Below are 19,176 nucleotides of genomic sequence, written 5' to 3'. Positions count from 1 at the left end.
GTAAGCATGAAAACTTGTGCGTTATGCTGAGGCTCAGAATTGTATTCCAGATTTTTAGAAATCATCAAAATTTAATGAGCAAAATTATTTTTGGAGGAAAAAAGAAAATACCTAACAAAAAACCCCAAACAAAACCCTAAAACTATTCCTGTTGAAAACTGGATTTCTGTTCCTTTACCAGATCTTTACCCTATTTGAAAGCAATAAAATATTTAAAATCTGTCCATTCATTCATTTGGTTATGTTAGAAAAGACTGTTACAAACTACTGTAGGCAGAAATTAATGACTGCAGCCAAGCAAGAGAAACTTTTGTTTACGGACTTTCAACTTTTTAAACATACCCTTTACATTTCTGTGGGTGTGATGTTGCTGATGCCCCGATGCAATTTATTTTTTAGATCATCTTTCACATTCTTTATTCTTTCTGGAGCAAAAAGAGTTGTGGGGGAACGAGTGATCCAATAAACCGGGGTTATTTTCTAGCATCTTAAAAAGGAGTTGATTAAACACACACCTTCCTGGAGGTGCTGGTTTTGAGAGGCATTTGTCTGTGCAGCCAAAAGCTTAATAATCCCAGTAAAAGGATCTGAACCAAGGTTGCCTCATTTTTCAGTAGCAGGTGATAATTTATCTCCTGACGCTTTTCTGTGTATTTTAAGTGTATTTTACTGATGCTTCTTTAAATCCTCAAATACAGCATAGCACAGGACTTCAGGGTCTCCAGCTCACACCAACTTGGGGTTTGAACTTGCAGCACTGTACTGGTTTGAGCTGACACTGTCTTTTCTCTGCAGTGCTCTCTCTTTCAGAAGCTGTATGTTCATCAGGACATTGCCATGTTATGGTTGTGACCCCATTTATTCAAAACACAAAACCTTATGTTAATTTTTAAGCAAACAATGATGTGTTAATAGGCTTAGACCTGAACGCAACACCTCAGTGGGTAGTTAAAACAAGTCCTGAGCTGCTTTTTACCTTTTCAGACACATTTTGTGCGATGAGTATGACTATTGCAGCAAGGTGTAGTCAGCACTCCAAACATTGTAGGCACTTGTCTATTGTCAAGCCTTAAAAATCAAGAGTTTACAAGGCTGCCCTAAATGCCAAGCATGACCTACAGAATGTGTTAACAAATGCTCTTAGCCACAGACATAATGCTGATGGTTGTTATGCTACAAGAGGTAGCTCAGCTACAGCTGCAGAAGTTGAAAACCAAGTTAGTTATTGAAACAGTCAGAATAAAGAGCCATTCCTACTCACCTCCAAAGCAGCATGCATCATGCCCACCTACCTCATCCAGAAGGGACCAGGGAAGGGGTTTCATCATTCACCCAGCCTCTTAAGAAAGCCCCCCTTTTTCCAGCAGCTGGAATTGGTGAAAAGTGAACTGGGGACCTGCACACTGAGATATACAGCAAATGTACAGCTTTTATCCCTGCTGTGAGGAATCTGAGTCCAATAAACATTTGTTTTTCCCTTGGTTCGATTAGTTTCTATGACTATTTTCAATCCATGAACTGTCAGTGCTTTCAAACAGAAATGAATGGAATGGATTTTAAATAATGATTTTTAATGCAATGTAAGATGAAACTTTGTAAATAGTATTGGGTCTAGAGCATAACAACTTCTGATAACTTGAGGACGATGTGACAATCAGTTACCTACCAGTTGAGCTGCTCCCATCTTACCTGTAGTAATATGTAACAGTGCCAATATATTTAAGGAAATTTCTGAAGCTGTTATGTCCATGTATAAGGAATCAGTGTGTGCCGGGCGGGCTCCACCTGTTCTGAAAAGAATCTCCTGGTGTAGGTGACTTGGGTATTAAGCACACCTGAACTATTTCATGATTGAAAAGTTCATTTATTTGAGGTAAGTTTAATAACAAAATATTTATTTTTACTTTTTAAAACAATTACTATGGAAGCATAGATTTATAAAGCTGGCTAAAGACACTTAATGGTTAAAGAATTAGTAACAGTTAAAAGTGCTGATGGTTAAACCAGTACATTCCCATCCTCTTTTAATGATGTACGATGACTGTATGAAACTGATATTGTGCTGATGAAGTGACAGTTGCAACCAAATCAAATAGAAAGCACTACAGATGTCTTTGTAAATATATGAAATGTAAAATCTAATAAATAGAAAAACATGAAGTAGTGATGTTGTTGCCGCCTCGTTATTTTACATGATGATGCCTGAACAACTTTGTGGCACAGCTGTTAAAAGTCTGGACAGTGATAGTGGTGGTAGGTGTCCAGGAGTTGAGGTGGAACAAACTGGGGCAATGGTGGAAGCAGAGAGAGTATTTGCACCACTTGGCTCAGGTGCCCATGTGAGTTGTTATTTTCCTGATCATACAAGGAGCTGTATCCTTTGCTTAAGGAGCCCCTTGTTCTATGTAGTGTGGGACTCAAGTAGCTAAATTAAAAGATACATTTTTTAAGATAAATCTTAAGGATGGGTTTCTTTACATTGCCAGACTGAAGAAAAGCTGAGTCCATTCGTCTGCTTTCATGCAGAGTGCTGCATCAGCTTCCAGCTTGTAATCCAGCAGGAAAAAGTACCCGACCCCTCCACTGCAGCATTCTGCTGCTGTCCCCCGAACTCCAGGGGCAGTTTTGGCTACTGGAGCTGGAATTTCATCAGATCCAGGACACTGTGATTTACTGCAGAAGAATCTTTCTTCCTGCACTGTGTTAGCTGAAATAATTTGTGATATAAGCAAATATCTGCCCTTCAGTTGAAGTAATTGAATCTAAAATACCACTCTGGGGAAACCACAGTACTAATCTGTAATTTAAGGCAGGCAGGAGAATGAACTGTAGCCCAGCTGGAGTCAAGCGATAGAGTCTGTACTTAATTGAGGCTGCTCCCGTTACAAAAATAAGCATCCACAGCACGTTTATTTAATGTTTAAATTACTTCATATTTTTACATGACCTGAAAAGAAAATATATTTACCCCACATACAGTAATAGTAAACAAGTGCATTATTTCAAACATTAAAAATAAATCTTTTAACCAAGTCTGTACAGAAGATAAATAAAATTATATCTACAATACTTAAGTTGTGAAGAACAAAACAGAAAGTCTCTCTCAAACTCACAGTTTCCCCGTTGCTCCTAATACTGGCATAGATGGAGGTTACGTATCCTGCCCCCACTGCAGCTTTTGCCAGCACCATTTCTTGCAGCCAGTTAAGTAGGTTGACTTTCCAAGTGTTGAAAGTTATGCATGCGAAGAACAAATAGCTGAGTCTCTTTCCCATAGCTTCAAACTAGCTGGCAGTAAAACTGCTGTATTTGGGGGAAGCAAATGATTTCTTTTTTTATGATGAGCTGGTCAATCTTTAAAAGAAACTGTTCCCAATCAAAAAATTTGAAGCTATTCTTTTCACACTTTTTTAACACCCATTGGTAGCTGAAAGTTTGAATTCAGTTTTTAAACTGGGCTAAGATCAAAGCCATGTACATGACATGGTGAGACATTGGTACAGGTTGCCCAGAGAAGCTGTGGCTGCCCTGTCCCTGGCAGTGTTCGAGACCAGGTTGGACAGGGCTTGGAGCAACCTGGTCTAGTGGAAGGTGTCCCTGCCCATGGCGGGGGTGGAACTAGGTGATCCTTTCCAACCCAAACCTGTTCTATGATAGTACATAAGGTACAAATTAGGATTCATATTGTTTATAATCATACGTAATTGCACAAATGCTTAGAACATAATATTGTGTTTGTGTTTTTGACTGATAACAAGTGATCAGTAGAAGAATAAAATGAAAAAGCAACCAGAGGTCAAGCTGTGACATGAACCAAAACCACAAACACTAAAGAAACGACCATAACTTCACTAAGTGGAACATAAATTGCAGCTTGTCACTGCCACACTGAAGGGCCATTCTTTCAGTTTTAGTTTTTATGCTAAAGCAAAGAATTTGTAAGAAAGATGGACACTCTTAAAAGGGGTGGGGAAAAGGTTCTTCCAAATAGCTCCAGTCTCATTTCATTTGTAATTCAGAGGCTCAGCCATCTGCATGCAACAAGATGACCACAGTCCCTCTTCCTCATGGTATCAAGAGACTGACTTGCATTCTTGAAAGTTAAAATACTATTACAGGATAAAATATGGCACCAGTTCCCCAATGAGACCTAGTTCAAGGTCACCCACAACTCAGGGGTTCAAAGATCACCATTCCCCTGTTCTCCCTTAAGATCTGTTGGAGTGGTTATGACGGGATTCTCTCTGACCAGAAAACAATGGAAAAAATTCTCCATCTTGAACCGAGTCTCTGAAAACTATTTATCTGTTTGTTCACTGGGATTTTATAAAGAACTGCACACAGTTAAAGGAGTTAGTGGAAAATGTATAAAAACGAACAATTTTAGGGGAAAAAATCACCTCATAATTCACCGTATTTGCTGAAAACATCTCAAATTTAAAAAAAACAAAAAGAAACCCCCATAAACTGTTACGTAAACTTGTATATAATCTTAAATTGCTGAACTGGTGATGACTTTTTATTCCTGCGTATAAAGGGTTTCACATAACATACACTATCTCCACCCAAGATACTTATTTCTACATTACCATTTCGTTCAGAAAAATGCCCTGGTTTACCAGTAACTTCATGTTTCACATCAGCTAAAGGTGTCTGTTACCGAAGCATCACACATTTTCTCTTCTTTATTCCTTGAGAATGATTCCGGCATGTGTCACACATGAGGGCGGTTCTCCAGTAACATCCACTCTTTGTTTGGCTGACCCACGTTAAAGGTAATTCCATGATATGCCCATAGTATTGCTCAACCATTTAACTTCACTTCTTCGTGTCACGTTTAAACATGTATGTAAACAGGAACGTAGATCCAGTAGAAAAGACTCATTTTCACATGCAATTCTGTACAGTGCATTCTTGGTTCTCAGATTGTTTGAGAAGGCTGTTTCCACACAAAATATGTACACTTGCACTATATACATTTATTTTCCACACACTTAATTTAAATGTCTTCTTGTATCTCCAGTTGAGAATGTTTGTTCAGGCAGACACAAAACAAACCTGAATAAAGTTTCCAAGAATCTTTTCAAGTCAATGTCTTGACTGATCTTGCATTGCTGAGAAGAGGTGTAGTCCAGAGAAAAATCCAGCTACACATAGCAACCTTTTCAGCAGAGTTGAGTTGTCTTTAGGAACCACAATCTGTGCCAGATCATTGGTGATCTGAGAAATTTCATGTGCCACACACACAAATATGAAAGTGCTGACAAGAACATTAAACATTGGATATCCAGGAATGAGCACCAAGATCCCCTTTGTGTCTGCTGCCAGCCAAATATGGTATTGACAAATGAAAAGCTGAAAGAAAAAAAGAGTGTGCTTAATAATACTTGTATGTTTTCTTACATAAAAACATGACTATTATTATCACATCAACTGACACACTATACTACTGCTTAAGTCAGATTAAACATACTTTGAGAAGCTGTTTTCCACATGCCTTTCTTTGCTCTTAAGACAAAACTATTAGTCTCTCACAGTACATAGTAAAATGGGTTTGCCTAGTCCTTAACCAAATACAGCACAGGGCAGCATCACCTACACTATGTCAGGAGAGATGATGAATACAACTCTGCTCAGCTACTCTGGCAAGGAACTGAACTCATATGCTTGCAAATAGAAGACAATACTGCAACTGCTGATGAATGTAACAGCTCCTAGAGTTGGTCATGGTCAGCACCTTCAAGTTCACTGGGAATCACAACAGTGAAAATGTCATCCTTTAAAAAACAATTCAAAGTCATGTACTACATAAATATAATACACAACAAGTTTGTCCTGTAAATTCATTTCCCTTTGTAAAATGTATTTTAGTAAATACAATAAAATGAAACATTTAATATTAGGCAACAAATCAAATGGAAAGCAAGGTAATTCCTACTGTTTCAAAATACACGCTCAATGGAACAAGATAACATTTGCACTAAGGGTTTTACTTGTAATGTTACATTTGTTTATTAATGCAGGAAAGCGTTAAGTGTACTTGTATTAGTAAGTGTACTTGTATTAGTCAGATCCATGATGATTCCTCAACTGGCTTAAACTTTTATCTACCAACTGCATACACACCACATCTTACTCCGGCATTAAATCCCCATTCTCACAACCCTAAACTCCCCTCTACAAACATAAGAAATAGCTTTGCTACAGTGAGATATTTCAGCTATGATTTTTAAATGTAGACAGAAGCCACAGTGCAGGAAGAGGTCAAACACAGCAGCATGGTATTAAATAAGCCAATAAAAGTTTTCACTATTTATGTGTTATACCATAGTTAATAAAACCACCTTACATTTCTAAGTTTCAATTTACCGTAGTTCTGATTGTTCTACTCACCTCTAGAGAAATTTTGCCAAACCAGGCAAAGAAAGAACTATACACAGATCGGACGTAGCCAGGGATGTTCCTGATGAGGATGAAAGCTAAAATCTATTTTTAAAGAATTAAAAGAAGAAAAAGTGTCTGTGGATGACAAGCAGGTTACAGACACACACACACACACAAAATGTTTATCCCTTTTCACTGTGTAAAATGAAGTGCATCATGCATTAAATTGTCTTTAAAATCTGATAGGTATAGAAACCAAACAAAAATCCATGCCGTTTATACTTAAAGTCAGTCTTGAAACTGCAAATCTCACACATACATTCTTATAGCACAGCAAATCATATTTACATTTTCAGTACAATCACAGTCTTGATGTTGATAGGTATTACTATACACCTACAAAGCATGGTCACAAAACATGCCAGCCCAAAATTAAGGTGGTCACAAATCTGAGTTAACCCTCAATTTTTAAAGAGAGTGTGTCAAGACGGACAAATCCATATTAAAAATAATTAAGCCATACATGCTGCCCCCTCAAGAGGGCAGGACACAGTGCTAAGCAAAGGGAACAGAGAGGGAAGAGAGTCAGATGGCTGTGGTATAGTGGGGCAGGAGTCAAGGTAAGAAGAAAATCTAAGTTTCAGAAAACCACACTCATGCCCCTGTGGCCAACCTCTTCCCTGCCTAAAAGCAACAAAAGAGTCCCATAGGTGTTTCCTACACTAATACCTCACACTTTTTCTTCCCCACAGCTGTCTTTCCACTGCTATGCAATTACTCAGAAGTTTGGTCTGGACTTAAACAGTGCCTATGCAAGCTACACTAAGGACATCAAGGTTAATCAAAAGCGTAATAACAGTATATGATTTCAGCGCTTAGAGGCAATGAAAACCAGCAAGCAACACAGTTAAACCCTTTTTCACTTGCAGACATTTGAATGAAGCTCAGTATCTGACATTCCATGCTAAAGTGAAAATATACTTAAAAACAACTTCTAAAAGAGCTCAAACAGTAACAGAGTAGATTCTATCACTGTAAGGAAAAGGACTGTAATTATAATTACCTGTACCACAGAAACAGAAGGATGTAGCTCATTGCACTCTGTCTTGTTTTTACAGCTACTAGCCCAAATAGAGTAGGCCTAAAAGACACAAACATCAGTCTGGGCAGCAATTCTATGCCATGTTTAAAAATTAAGCAAGAGGCAAGCTATTTTGAAATGTTTCAGCACTAAGTAGTTGGTTCACTAATACGTGAGACAGTAATATAAAAAACTACATTTTGCTTAGTAGGAAAAGGCAAAATATTAATATTAGAAAATATTTTTATAGAAAAAAATACATTGCACATCATTTTGTGTTTCTCCCAAATTTTTCTTTGTAAGTGACAAATACTGAACTTAGTCATACCCTAAAATACAGGCATACTGTTGACAATTTTTTTATCACAAATAGACAAGCAATCAAGAGTGGAGGTAAGTGCTGCATCATCTACCATATCACTTTTATGGTCCAATTTTCTTGTAACCTTTGCAATGAACTGAAAAGAGTGATGACGTTTTCATCTGCAGCTGACTGAAAGGAAAACTATTTCAGTGAGTAAATAGGTCAGGCTGTGCAAAAAAACCACATCAAGATCTGACTTTTTAAATCAATGTATTTTCTAAAGAAGAACTTCAGAAAACCTGTTGTTTAGAGGTTTACAAACCTGACCATGCTAGTTGAACTGGTACGTACCAAAAAGGATAGAACTGAAATAAATAATAAAACATTTGAAACTCTGTTGGAGAAAAGAGGATCTCCTTTTCCTTCTGATATCATCTGACGCTTCTGCAATGCCAGATAAATAAAAGCGAACAGCATCCCATGAAAAACCACCTGTAAAAGACAAACAGACTGCAGTGAATAGTTCATGGCTTTTACAAGGACTTCAGGTACAAACTCCTAACAGAAATGCTACAGGATAAATGATACGTAATACCAAAGCTTAGGTTTCAAAAGATCCTTTGCCAGATTTACTGAAGCAACCAAAAATGGGCTTTCTAAAATAGGTCGTCATAAACTGCATTTTTAACTCAAAAACTACAAACAGAAGTACTGCTACTAATGCTTCACAGAGCATTAAAGACACGACAATGAAATTTCAAGCTTTCAAGTACCTACTATGCCCTCTGCAATCTATGCTAGCATTGAAAAGAGCTTTCTCTGGGGAAAAACCACAAGTCTCTGGCCTTCTCCCAAGTTGGCAGGTGAAAACATCCAAGAAGCATTACAAGTGCTTTCCTGTCTCACAGATGCAGTTCTTCAGAGTGTTTTACGATCTTATGCCAAGTTCTCATTAGCTAGCTACACAACACTGTTTCAGGCCCATGTGGTGCTTGTCTTCTCTATTTTTATTTTTCTTGAGACTTCCTCTTGATGCTGCTGCACCACAGAATACACACTGATCACAACAGCAAAGCTCCAGGGCTGAAACATCTTAACGCAGTGTGCGCTGCTGATGGGAGCAGCCAGGGACGTGACAAAAGTGTGTGCTCCACAAATGAAGAATGCCAGAGGAGAAGTGTGCAAGCAATTCCAGTAAGGATAAGGTTAGCAGATAAATGCTCCCATCTTAGGAACTCCACTTACTTTACCAAGAAGGCAAAAAAGAAGACCAGTGTCTCCCTGTTCTGTCCTCCCATATTTTAGGGTCACTAACTGGAAACAAAGTACTTTTTCACTGGAAAACCATTTTAAAATATCATAGAATCACAGAATGGTTTGGGTTGGAAAGATCACATAGCTCCAACCCCTTGCAATGGGCTAGAGATCTTTCACTGCACAAGAATAGTCTGGTTTGGGCATCAAGACCCTGATTTTAAAAGTGTTTTGAAGGTTACCTTAAAAAACACCATATCCTTAATTGATACAACTTGCAAAAAATACTATTAGGAAAGCCTTGTATCCCAATAGCCTGAAGTGCTACAGGTGTTACATTTTCACAGTCAGATTTTTGCGAAAAGCCAAATCTAGGTCACTTTATGACTTTTAAAAGCAGGATCCAACAGCAAATAAATCAACATCCCTCTTTTAAGCAAGGCTTTGACAGACATTTGCGGAAGATGGATGCAGCTTAGCCTTCTGTTAAACAATCCACTGGGACAAACTCCTGCTTTCCCTCACCTCTCCATCCCCCTAGATTAAAAAATACATGTAAAACAGCAGTTTAACTTTATACAAATGTTACATACATAGCGATCCAACTTCCACCTAAACCACCATTCATAGACATTCCCATTCAGTTCAAAACACATGGACAGTGGCCAAAAGGAAAATATCTTCTCGAATGCACCCTGTAAAAATAAACAGGGCAAAAGCATTAACACTGATGTTACCTATATTTACTACATTTAAATCTATATGCTTTCTTTTAGTATTACCACGTATGTGTTTCACTAGCTGACCGACATTACTGAAGTAACAGGCTTCTTAAAAGGTACTTCCCCCAAAAAAGAAAAAAACCCAACCAACCAAAACCAGAAATACTTCTTCAGATGAGAAAGAGTTTCAGTTTTGCTTCCTATAAAGGTCTTCCCATGAAGACCTTCCATTTTGTCCTTGCAGGCTTAAAGGGAGAGATCGACTGATGTGCTGGAGTAACAACTGCATACTGTACCAAAGACTACAGTTCAACAGGCTTAAAAAAAAATGAGGGATTAAAACCACACTACCCCCCCTGTAACATCGTGGAGTGACGAACTCTGTCTTTATTTCTGTCAGCTACACTTGCGGCATGCAGTAAATCACTAAATTGATTTAGCATGAGAAGCAGTCTTTTGACAAGCTATTAAAGCCAAAACCCAGTCTCTAAGAGACACAGATCTTCATATCACCAGATCACCATGTGTTTCACCATATGCTAGCAAATGCCAGTAACTTTAAGCACATGAAAAAAAAACCAACCCACCCCAAACCCAAAGCATAGACCTTTGTATTTATTACGTTTGTAGTAGTATACTGAAAACATGTCAAGCATTACAAATGAGTAAGATAGATACAAAACTGTGGTTCTTCCAGCATCCGCACCAATTCAAATATGAAAAGAAACAGACAGGTTCCATATTTTTTTCTTCTATCTTTATGATAGAGGATCAAATATACAAGATATGAGCACATTAAAGAGATGGGATAGGCAATATACTCTAAGGTTATTAAGTACAAAAATAGTAAAAATTTACAAACCTGAGAATATGACAGAAAATATATACATGTCAGTAAGCAAATCAGTTTCAGCAGTAAACCAAAGTGCCACAAGCAGTTTCCTGATGAAGAAATAAATTAATCAGTATATAGTCATCAATTTTTCAACGGCAAACCCCAGGACACATTAAATAATCAATGTTCAAATATTACATGCAATATTTTAGCACTAACCTCATTTACATATTAAATTTTGCTTAAATGTTGCAATTAAAAACCTATTAATCCTACATTAAGTCTCGTGTCTCAAACGGACAACATACATACAGAAAGGAGAGAATTTGGATGTTCAACCAGAAACACTATTTTAAGGCATGCTTGCACAAACACTGCACAGCAATCCTTCTTCCAGGATAATGTAAATAAATAAATAAATAAAACAAAATGCCCGACAGCTTTTGTAATGTGAGATAAGTAGAGCATACATTATTAAACTCTGAGGTACCAGCTGTATTCCAAAGCTCAACTGCAGGTCATTAGGGCCAAGTATCTTGTGAAAGGAAGTCTGAAAAACTGCTCCTCAAAGCTATTGACTGATATTAAGCTCTATCAAGCCTCAACATTGCAAGAGGGATCATCTCTCCCTCTCTCACCATATAAATTGGCAGCTGTAAATTGGGATATAAACAAGTGAAAGTTGTCACTGAAAGATTTTCTAGTTTTGCGAGACGCTGTTAATCTGAAGTACACAACAGTAATTTGTATTTGGAACAGAAGCGCCTTTGTAGAAAATAAACCCAAAACATTAAAGCTATTTGCCTTTGAAGTATCTTGCAAAACTACTCTCTCATTATATATTCACATCTATTCCTAGCATGCACTTATTGTATTTTATTGTCATACCTGCAGACTATAAAATTTGGATATTACTCCTCCAACACAGAAGGAGGACCTAAGCCTCTGAAGGTTTTATTTCTAATTTAGGTGAATTAAATAAGCATTTACCAATTGATGGCAGCTTTTCAATGACTGCAATGCATAAAATAAACCAGGATTTCACTTTGATTTTTACTCAAAATACCCATATCACAAGTCAGACTGCTCATAGTTCACTTAATCTAAGATAACAAACCCCACATTCTTATTTGGCAGGATGTGGCAGAATTGGTGCTCAAGATGGATGAGACATATTGATGATGCAGAGTGGGAAATTCTAAACTCTCACTGCTCATGCTGTACCCATCAGTACATTACAGCAACAATGGACAGCTCAGCTAACATGGACAGGGTAACCTATGCTTTTAGCTTGCATTCAGTATCAAACACATTTCTGATGTTCAAAACCTATTAAAAAGTATTCTAATATGACTGTAGTTTGTCAGAGTTTATTTATCAGCTGTTATATTTTCCAACTGACACATAGTTCATCTATGACAAACTGTACTTCTGTGAATAGCTGGATTAGCATGTTTTGACTATGTTACAAAGAGACTGAGATCCAACAATACCATTTTTTCTATGGTTATCGTTGCAATAACATGCAAATGTTTTATAGCAGAAATAAATAAAAAAAATAATCTTACCATTTGCTTTTTTCTGGACTATCTGAGGCCATATAGCTAAGGTAGCATAAATGATCATAAACCAGACAGTGACTAATGGCACAAAATAGTAGAATTGGTAAGGTCGGTCCATCACTATGCACAGGACCACAACCAAGAAATTGAGACGAAATAAAACCTGGAGAGTGTCAGAGGAGAGAAGACAGAATATATAAGCTGAGAGGCAAAGCTGAGAGAGATGGGGGACATGTTTTTTTAGCACTGTATGAATATACCTATGTGTTTTACATCTCACATGCTGATTATATTTCAGCTGAAATGTGGCTAAATATCTCAGGCAATATCAACAATGCAAGGTAAGACTGCAGCTGACTATGTAGTAGTGGACCTCCTGTGCTACACTGGCTCACTTGGGTAGAGAGAGCAGTGAAAACAAGGTAAACCAGAACTGATTATTCTCCAGGCTGGGGACTGAGTATTCCAGTTGCTGGATGTGTTTAAAGCCTCTGTGCTTTCACTCCCACAGCTGCCCATCTAGAGCTGCTAACACATGGGGAATGCCACTATCAGTGCTGCAGTCAGGCTACAGACATATTTTTTATGAGCACAATGACCCAAGTTACATGACAATATAACACTTAAAAGAAATAAAAGATATATTTTTTAAAATAATTTTAAACTGCTACAGCACACACTGGGAAAGAAACCTCAAAAGTAGATTATATTCTTCAGTATCATTATGGTATAAATATTCATTTCCTTTATTAACAAATGCAGGCTCCAACACAGCATGCCTGGATCATTGCTTATATATTGTTATATATTGCAAATTGCTACTGCAATGAAAACTCTATTGCTATATACTGGAAAAAAATTGTCTTTTGATATTTTAAAGCTTACATCCTTACATTTTAAGTATCAATTTATATACTACATGTTAGTATGAGATATACATTACCAATTAAACAGGTCAGTTTACACAGCAACAATAACAGTTTTCAATGTGAAAACCTTGGTTAAGTAATCTGACATCAAATTATTTAGGGAGTAAAGATACACTATGGGTATTTTGCTACCTGAACAAATTTCTTTACAAAAGCAGTAAATAGATATTCTTACCTGACAAACTCTGTATACTCCAAAGTCCCCTTTTATCCAAAAATATGAGAAGTGTCCATAACCTGTTTGGAACAGATATGCAGCAACCAAAACTCGAATATGCATGTACACAGGCAAAAACTGTTGAGAAAAACAAAGTACCTTTTATAAGTGTCCACTTAAATGCTTTCGGCTTTCCATTTACCCCCTCTATTTAATGCTTTTTCTACATTGCAGTAAATCAGATTTAACTAAGAAAAGAAACATTATCCCACATTTCCCTATTTCTTACTAGGCTCTGTTGGTGCCCTAACCTCTTCAATGTTAAAACGAATTTGTACATTTATTGCTTTACACTATCCACATTCTATGTCAAGCTAAGTAAGACTCTTAGAAGGGCTCTTTGAAAGCTTACCTTCAGCAGGTTCACGTTCACAACATAAAAAGGAAGTGTTGCCAGCAATTAAAAATAAATCAACGTAATATTCTACATTATTTAGGGTATACTTTTTCTCTGGTCAAGTAATGCACAAAGTGCTCGTATCAATGAAATCTACACTTACATAGAAAGAAAAATGAATCCTGCTGATAGTGTTTTAAAAACTACAGGAACAGCAGCATTAGTTACTCATTCTATTGAATTTTAATACACATTTGCACTGTCTTTCTTTTGAAGTAACATACACAAATTGCATTCCAATTAAAAAAAAAAAAAGAGAAATTCAAATCACTTACAGTGCTTGCTCCAGAGATATGATAAATCAAAATAACAAGTTGCATCCAGCCCTTCCATTCATCAGTCTGCTCTCTATTTAACACTTTAGTCTAATGCAAAACAAAACAAGAGTGTTGCTATTCCAAAAAGTACAAGGAACATCTACAAAATGAGGAGAGAAAGTTCAAAACAATAAACCACTTTATGGTTAAATAGGTCTCAACTTGAAAGTCTTTTGTCTAGTGAACACCCATCTATCAGATTTTAATGTGATATATACTCTCTTGTATCTGAGCTATGCTCAGTCCCAATTTAACTTTGTGACAATGGCTAAAAGCACTCGTATCCATTTGCTTTCAAAAAGCTTTTGCATCTAATTCCATGCAACCGTTACACTGCTTGTGAATGCATTTTTCTGCAGATGAGTTATACTGACTTTGAAAATTTAACTTTCAGTATTTAGCATTTAGTTATTTATACTCAAACTTGGAAACAATGTTATAAGCCGAATGTCAACATGATCATTACCTCTTTAGTATTTTCAGTATAAAACACCCCCAAAACCAAGATATAGACGATTGGTATGAAGAAAGATGAATGTGTATAAAATTTATTTTCCTTCATGAAAAGATTTGCTCTGTCACATAGATAAAAATAGGTCATGATTAGACCAAGTTTGCAGAAGGAGTGTAAGAGTATCTCTAAAGTAGAAACATTAGGAGTGCTGATGGCAGGTTTCTTCTCCTCTCCACTTTCCAAATCAGTGCATGATTTGCTCTTCCGATAATTATTCCGATGAATTAAACTGATAATTAAATATCCAATAATGGACAAAGTAAAGAAACAGAAAGCTAACTTCTGTATCAGAGTGAGAGGAGGCTGAGGCTGGCAGCAGGAGCCATCAATGGGCTTCATTATCTTATTGCAGTAGACATTCATAAGAATCATCGCATTCTGTCAAAGAAATAAGCAGTTTTGTCAATTAATCGCTAATAAAAACATTAACATTTTCATTGTATCTTCATTCTAGGTCTAGAAGACCTGGCATAAAACATATGCAATTCTCCCCTATCATTACACACGTAAAATTTCACTATACCCCCATATACCTAGTTGTATTCAACAGTACAGTCAAAACACCTCTTCCAAAGGAAACCCCTGAGCTTCTTCAGTGAAGAAAGAATATCTAATCCTAATCCTTACAATAACAGGGTTCTCTCTACTGGGTGTAAAGCTATAAAGAGCTAAATGGAGTACAGATGAAAAACAGCTCACAAACATGGGCACTAAAGGGGCACAGTAATGAAACTCTAAAACATGGCAATGAGACTTAAACCTATGGTGAGATGGTATGTAGTTCATCCAATACTTTAAATAAACAGAAATCTGTGAAGGAGTGGGACTAGAAGTGACCCAGTGAGAAAACACTTTCACCAGAACACACTGACAAGGCCCAGACATGCTCACTATGTGCATATAGACATTTGTAAGTTAAAGATAAAATAAAGTCAGTTCCAGTCTACACAATCAGGAAAATGCATGTTTTGTGTTTTCTTATCTTTTTTATACTTCTTACTGAACAAAATTATGTGGGCACATAGGTGAAAAATTAAGACTTAGTACTGCTTTACAAATAATTCTCACCCTGATATATGCAGATGAAGGCCTGAAGTTTGCAGGCAGGATCTAGCCAATTAACAGCTATTCTGAAATAACTACACACTAACACCTTTTCTATTGTGGGGGTTTTTAACATTGTATGCAACTGACTGCCCTTACACCTACTGGGAAATTCTGAACAAAATTTCCTGAAGAATGTGGTCCTCATTCTATTCATATTGCCTGCTATTTCAGAACATTCACTTAAAATCTCATTTTACTTTTACTACTTTTCAATGTTGATAGGTAATAAAAGCACTTACTGTATCTCTGCTTGATTCAGGGAGATGCAGGCCATCTGTAGACTTCATGATAGTTTCTTGTGCTATCAATTTTGATACACTGAACACTTTAACTTTAGCTTTGGAATTTCTGGAGCTGCTGTTCAGAATACGAACAGCTGCTTCATTATAAGCATCTATTTTCTCATTAGTGATCATTTTTCGACTTTCGCTCAGCATATCTTCGTAAACAGGATCTGAATTTGAAAGGACAAAGAATGAGCACATTAGCCTTCTACTTGACAAAAACATTTGCTTAGCTCAAGTTCCACAGGCATTTAGACAGTCACAACTGTTTAATGGCACAGAAAAAAATGTACAGCAAAGAATGGGAGACTGTTACAGTAACTAGTTGTTTACAATGAAATGTTATTATTGCCAGTCCCCAGTCATGCATATGTACTTAGAGATTAGAAAGCTTTGGCCATACATGAATGCCTGTTAATTTTCCCAAACCCATGAAAAGCATATAATGCTGGAGTGCAGAGCTGCTTATGCCTTTGGAGAAGGCATAAGCAGACTCCAAAGCCAAGAGAACAGAAGACAGGCAGCAGAATAGACACATGGAAGAAATAAATAAATCTCTCAAACCCTTCAGTTACTGCTGAAGAAGCCAGCTTCTCCTTTCAAAAACCAGAACACCACTTAACTGGCTGCAGGCTTCAGAAATTATGTAGAGCTTAACACAAAACTATACAGTGTTCTGGATCAAAAGGTCAGCTGGAGATCAATAAATTGCTATGAAAAGCTGCTGATGTTATTACTCTGGTGAAACACGCTCTATGAACTGTAAGGTGATTTACTTCAGCTACCTCATGCCTACTTTTGGACAATCAATGTCTAGGCAACTCTCTGTATGGACACCTCTTCTTACTTATTCCATTAAAGAGCTCAGAGATGACTTAAATGGACTGCCTCTTTATCAACAGAATGGTGGGCCATGCCTGACAGCTAAATGCTTCTATTATAAACAAACACGGTTTTGAAAGGAATGCAAGAATTCTAACTGAGATTATTATAATCTAAAATGCTATGTTTTATAACAGATAAACCAGAAGCACATTCTATCTATGAGCTCACTGTTCAAAATCAGGAATATATTTTGATTTTACTGAAAAAAAGCAGAATAATGTAATCTTGGTGCCCATAATAAAAATTTCAGACTCATTGTGAACCATGATTTCTGGCCCTTAACTCATCAGTGCTCAGAAGCAAGTTTCATGCTAGGGACTTAAACTGTACCTGTTCTCAAGAGTATGTTCATTCCAGACAGAGGATACACTTGCTGAATGTCTCTTACTATTTATGTAATCTGATAATTTAATAGAACACAAAGACAGGAGTACAGCTGGTTTATGCACTGTGTTCTTGACTCCCAGGAGGCAGGTATGGAGCACAGCCCAAGGAGGACAGACCTACCATACTGAGCCTGAGAGTAAGCTAAAAAAAATCAGAGTTCAGAAGGCAAAACATTTTCCTGGGTGAGTTTTAAATCTCCATTACTATGAACAGCTAATTAGGTTCCTGCTAGTTAAGGCTACAAAGCCAGACTGGACTTCAACCAACGCCCTTTTTACTCTGCAAGTAAGCCGTATGGACTAAGTCTCCCATATCCTACAAGACAATGATTCAACAGATGTGACAGTACAAATTACCTACTGTTCATTACTTTACCTTGTAAGACCCAGTAAACATCACTAGTTTTCGCTAATTTTTCCAAAAGAGGTGCAACTGAAGTGATATTGATTTTATACTGTGCAAGGGCTTCATTGCTGCCATTATGAATCTTGATAGACCACTGGAGAAATAGAGAAAGAGATTCAGTACCTGTATGTCTGAGGACCCTTAATTAACTGATTCCTTTGTTCTTTAGTAGCTATTTTTCATTATTTTTATAAAGCTAGATTATTTTTCTTACTCTTCACTTTTGAAGTGCTAAATATTTCTTCTGGACTAAGCAGCTGTTTAGACAGATAATTACATTTAAAGAGACCATTCAAATGCAGGGTATATAATATTCAACTTAATGTATATTTGTTTTTCATAAATCAAATGAGCAGTCATTCAACTCTAGACTCCCAGTACCAGCCAACTTTTAGAATAGATGACTTAGGGGAGCTGTTGAGATCTGTCCCTGGAAGTTTTAAAGAATTGGTTGACTCTTAGTAAGTGCAATGTAGGTATAACTGATCCTGCCTTGTGTCACACTGATGGGTTAGGAGACCTCTTAAGTCCATGTCAGCCTTGTTTTCTGTGATGCTGCAGCCCATATAAGTGTAAAAGAATTATGTATGCTCAAAAAGAGCATCCCAGATTGGACCATGCCTCAAAGCAGTATTCTGTGACTGGAAAGTGTCTGTCAAAATTTATTCTCAGTGAGCAAGTACTTGCATTTAACTTTTTAAAAACGAACAATGTTACATTGTTAGCTAGGTTCAAGCTAATCAATGTTATCAACCAGTATTGCTGCCAAAAAGCAAGTACTGTACATTGCACAGCTATAATAAAATATACCTGATATTTTAGAACTACTTGTTGTAACAGCAAATTCACTGAGAGTATATTTTTATTATAAAATGAGCTTAAAAACTTTATTATGTAATCAACTTGACAGCATTAAAGTCATCCTAATAGCACTTTCTTATTTATTAAAATGCCCGATATATGTGTAACTTACCGTGGCAGCTCCTGCTACAATTATATGAGGTTTTGCCACAGAACTCTAAGACACAAAGTAAAAAGGAATTAGTTTTAAAATAGTCACAAATTATTATTATACTCAGCAGGTTAATTAAGACTCATCTCTTAATTAACTGTGACTCAACTTGTCCATCAGTTGATTGTTATAAAAGAATAGATTACAGATACGACAGAGAACATCAACTTGTGATAAACTAGAATTTTCACATAACAAAATGTGCAAAAGGGCAAAGGATCACTAACCACTCACAATCATTATCAATTTAGCAGCAAAATTAACTTCAAAAGCTATCTAAACAATATCTCCTACTGTCAAATAAACTGTAGATCATACTATTCAAGTACTTTTTCTCTCAGTATCTTGCACCATTGTCAAACATCTGTTTGTGCTGTTGTACTGATTGAGGTGACCAGTTATTGCTCCAGAGATCTGAAAGTTAAGTCTAGGACAAGAAACAGAATACGTCCTCAAACAAAGGAGTATAAGGGAACAACAGCGCTGATCACCTTAGTACGAGTTTTGCCTTGGCATTTAGCAGCTCTTCATTTTTTGTAGTAATCACAGAAAAAGAAAAATGAAATTATAAGTCCAGCCA

At 36.8% G+C, this 19,176-nt stretch overlaps 1 protein-coding gene across 1 annotated transcript in view; it reads right to left on the bottom strand.

The window, feature by feature from the left end:
• Positions 1–1,843: 1,843 nt before the first annotated feature.
• Positions 1,844–19,176, bottom strand: part of CASD1 (CAS1 domain containing 1) — a 31,054-nt gene continuing 13,721 nt past the window's right edge. The window contains exons 6-18 of the mRNA XM_034070188.1: positions 18,558–18,602; positions 17,555–17,678; positions 15,863–16,077; positions 14,469–14,894; positions 13,961–14,050; positions 13,247–13,366; positions 12,149–12,305; positions 10,608–10,687; positions 9,617–9,718; positions 8,121–8,261; positions 7,448–7,525; positions 6,394–6,486; positions 1,844–5,355 (exon numbers count right to left, since the gene is read on the bottom strand). Coding sequence (XP_033926079.1) covers positions 5,089–5,355; positions 6,394–6,486; positions 7,448–7,525; positions 8,121–8,261; positions 9,617–9,718; positions 10,608–10,687; positions 12,149–12,305; positions 13,247–13,366; positions 13,961–14,050; positions 14,469–14,894; positions 15,863–16,077; positions 17,555–17,678; positions 18,558–18,602 — 1,938 coding nt within the window. The 3' untranslated portion in view covers positions 1,844–5,088. The remainder of the gene's footprint in view (positions 5,356–6,393; positions 6,487–7,447; positions 7,526–8,120; positions 8,262–9,616; positions 9,719–10,607; positions 10,688–12,148; positions 12,306–13,246; positions 13,367–13,960; positions 14,051–14,468; positions 14,895–15,862; positions 16,078–17,554; positions 17,679–18,557; positions 18,603–19,176) is intronic.

This window comes from Melopsittacus undulatus, chromosome 1, assembly GCF_012275295.1.
Source record: "Melopsittacus undulatus isolate bMelUnd1 chromosome 1, bMelUnd1.mat.Z, whole genome shotgun sequence".
Lineage (NCBI taxonomy): Eukaryota > Metazoa > Chordata > Aves > Psittaciformes > Psittaculidae > Melopsittacus > Melopsittacus undulatus.
This window is presented reverse-complemented; position numbering and strand designations above follow the sequence as displayed.